The sequence below is a fragment of the Frankliniella occidentalis genome, unplaced genomic scaffold, assembly GCF_000697945.3.
Source record: "Frankliniella occidentalis isolate FOCC.00 unplaced genomic scaffold, Focc_3.1 Scaffold49, whole genome shotgun sequence".
Classification (NCBI taxonomy): Eukaryota; Metazoa; Arthropoda; class Insecta; order Thysanoptera; family Thripidae; genus Frankliniella; species Frankliniella occidentalis.
The window spans coordinates 536433-539571 of NW_026267179.1; the positions used below are offsets into that span (position 1 = coordinate 536433).

At 55.3% G+C, this 3139-nt stretch overlaps 1 protein-coding gene across 1 annotated transcript in view; it reads right to left on the reverse strand.

Annotated features, from left to right (window-relative positions):
- Nucleotides 1–3139, reverse strand: part of LOC113202407 (uncharacterized) — a 156136-nt gene that overhangs the window by 51114 nt on the left and 101883 nt on the right. Inside the window, exon 7 of the mRNA XM_052267283.1 lies at nt 2654–2870. Within this exon, the coding sequence (XP_052123243.1) occupies nt 2654–2870 (217 nt within the window). The remainder of the gene's footprint in view (nt 1–2653; nt 2871–3139) is intronic.

Consider the following 3139-nt stretch of genomic DNA (forward strand, 5'->3'; position numbering starts at 1 on the left):
GGGTGTTGGTGGAGGGATCCTCGGGAGAGAGAGTCATGCAACGAGGCCGCAGCCTCCTCCGTATTGCATAAGGGATAGACGAACGCCAGACGCAGATGCCGAGAGCAAAATGTCGCCGCAAGTGGATCGGGCAGCACCGCCATGGCGCGCCACAAACAGCACAACCCCTTCGCTTTCCGATACACTATCACGCGGTTAGCGCCCTGATTGGCCGCCTGCCCAAACGTTTTCGCCCTCTACCCCCTCCCTTACCCCCCTTCTCTACGGTCAGCGATGTCATTCACCCCCACCCCCGTTCCCTCCGAACCGTCCTCCCCAATATGCTCCATACAAGCGCGCCCCCAAAGCCCCCTCCCTCCCTCTCCCCACCTCCTACCCCCGCAAGTAACCCTCACTTTTCTGTTGTGTGTCGCGCCCGCTAACTCAACGGGCCACCAGTTTTCTCGTGTGCGGTATTTGTGCTGATGTGGACATGTCGCGTAGCGGCGGGCGGTGGTAGGTAGGGGCTGGAGGGAGAGGGGTTGTAGTGAGAGAGAGAGAGAGAGAAAGAGAGAGAGAGAGAGAGAGAGAGAGAGAGAGAGAGAGAGAGAGAGAGAGAGAGAGAGAGAGAGAGAGAGAGAGAGAGAGAGAGAGAGAGAGAGAGATGTGCGAGGGAGAGGGTGGAAGGACGCGGGACAGGTGGCGCCAGCAGTCACAACGACATGGCACAATTGCGTCCGTATCGAGGCCAAGGAGAACGGAGGGGAGGGGGTCGGCCAAGCAAAACGATCCAAAAAGGCTTCACGCACAGTTCAACGTTGTAATTACAAGGTAGACGCACGTTAAAACCGTGTGAAGCTGAGCTAAATGTGCGTCTACCTTGGCCTGCGGCGCGCTAAAATTAAAATGTTTTCGCGATTTTGGTTGGCATGCCTGTCCACCTCACATCCCACGTCTCACGCCAGGCGCCTCACTTCACGCCGTCTTCCGGGCGGTCTCCCCTTGCGCTTCCTGACAGAGCTGAGCATTTAAAGTTAAAGTTTAATTTCAAGTTCAAGTTAAGCTCAGCAATAATTATTCCCCGTTTTAGGAAAAGTATTCAGATATGATTGACGAGGACGGTATTTTATCTGAAAATTAAGCAAATTTAATTTCAAGGACGTCAGGCAATTATAACGAAAAAAAACCCACAAAACAACAAAGGTTTTATTTTAACTATATCGCCCTTTCAGAAAGGTAAAGAGCTTATGCGGCGACGCCGGTGCTAATAGTTCTGGTAGATTAATTTATTTTAAAAGAAAGGGAAAGAGAAAAAGGAGTGCGCGCCATACACGAGAATATATAGGGGGCTGAGTTGGATAGAGAGCGAGAGAGCGAGAGAGCGAGAGAGAGAGAGAGAGAGAGAGAGAGAGAGAGAGAGAGAGGGGGGGGGGCGAGGGGAAACGGGTGAAATCACACAGCAGCAGGCATTCCCGCACCGCCGACAGAGAAAACAGCCGCAAACACGGCCCTAAAGATAATGTCTCTGCGCCTGGCGTGGCGTGGCGGGGGCCCCAGTGCGCGGCACGCCAATGTATTCGTGATAGAGCAGCGCCGGCGATACTCTGAATAGGGGCTGCCTGCCGCGGGGCCGGGCCGGGCCGGGCGGGCACAAGATGGAGATAGCTCCAGGGCACATTATGAGGACTTTGGGTAAAGCCAACCCTCTGCCCCCGAACCTCCCACTTCCACCTCCCCTCCCCGCCCCCCACCGGGGCGCGCTGCCATTCAAACGAGTGCAAAAGCCTGGCCCTGGCTCGGCCGGCCTCGCGCGACGGCGGGCCACCCGGGCCGCCCGCTCAGGGCGCTCCGGCCCAACCAAAACGCTTGCTGCTGGAATTTTTACGAGCGAGGCGAGGAGGGAGAAATATCACTATTATTTTTATTATTACTGTCGGTGTTGTTATTACTCTTTTTATATGCGTCCAGCAGATATGCAAAATACGCCCCCGGCACGCACTCGATTACCGAGGCATCGATTAGAGAGCAGAGCGAGGCAAAAGCCAGCGCCGGCCCGAAAGCTCAAAGGGAAGGAAACAAACTCAAAAAAGTTATATTTATTTTTATGAAAAAATAATAGGATAAGAGGTTTGGTCGGTACGCCTCGGTACGTCCCGCTTTTGCACAGAACTGAGGAACTTACAAAATGCATACAATCTCGCAGACAAAATGTGTCGCGCAGTGTAAGGGGGCTTAGCCGACCTGTGACAGCGGGGCGATCGACAGCGCAGAACAGAGAAGACCAAACTGCGGCCACTCCTTGCCGCGACTACCGCCACCTCAACTTCCATCCCGCCTTTCACCCGAAAACTTTTTCCCAGACGGGCCGAACCGGGGGAGCCCGCCGCCAGGAGTTGAATCCAGAAAAAGGCCAGTGTTTGCTCTCCCGAGGCTCCATTTCTAATATAGGCAAACTTTAGTTTCTATTGAAAACGGGAAAAAAAGGAGGTGGTGCGGGATTGGGGGTCGAAACGTGAACGGCGTTCGCGGCGAGTCGTCTGGGGAGACGAAAGAGGCAAGTAGCCAGACATACTTGCAAACGTTCATACGCACTGTTATTCACAATACCAACAGCGGGAGGCAAACAAACTTTAATTTCCCCTATTTTTAAGAACTATTTTAGGAGGGTACTTACCAGCCCATGGTGAAGTGCGTGACGATGTGCGCGGTGCGCTCGTTCTCCAGCTTGGCCTCGGTGCACGTCACCCTCATCTCGTCGTGGACCCCGTCCTGGGGGTCGAGGCCCGTGGCCGCCGCCACGACGGGGTCCAGCATGTCCACCATGGGGCCTTGCTGGCCTCGGCCCCGGCCCCCGTCGCGGCCGTCGTGGTCCATGTCGTCGAGATCCGAGCCTGCAACGCAAACAATGGAGAGGGAACATTTAAACATTGCATAAAAGCGCGGCGAGCAGGTAACCTTCACTCAATGCTATTCTCTCGGCTTTTCTCGTCGTAATTTTCGCGCACGCGGAAACACATTTCAGCCCCCAGCTCCGCGCCCGGCTCGCTCTGGTTGAGCAGAGGGTTCGCCGTATGAAGCTGGATATTTTAGCGCGGTATTTCGGCGCCGCGCCGCTGTGTGCCGCCACCCACCCCCGCTGCTGTGTGCCTCTACCGCCGCC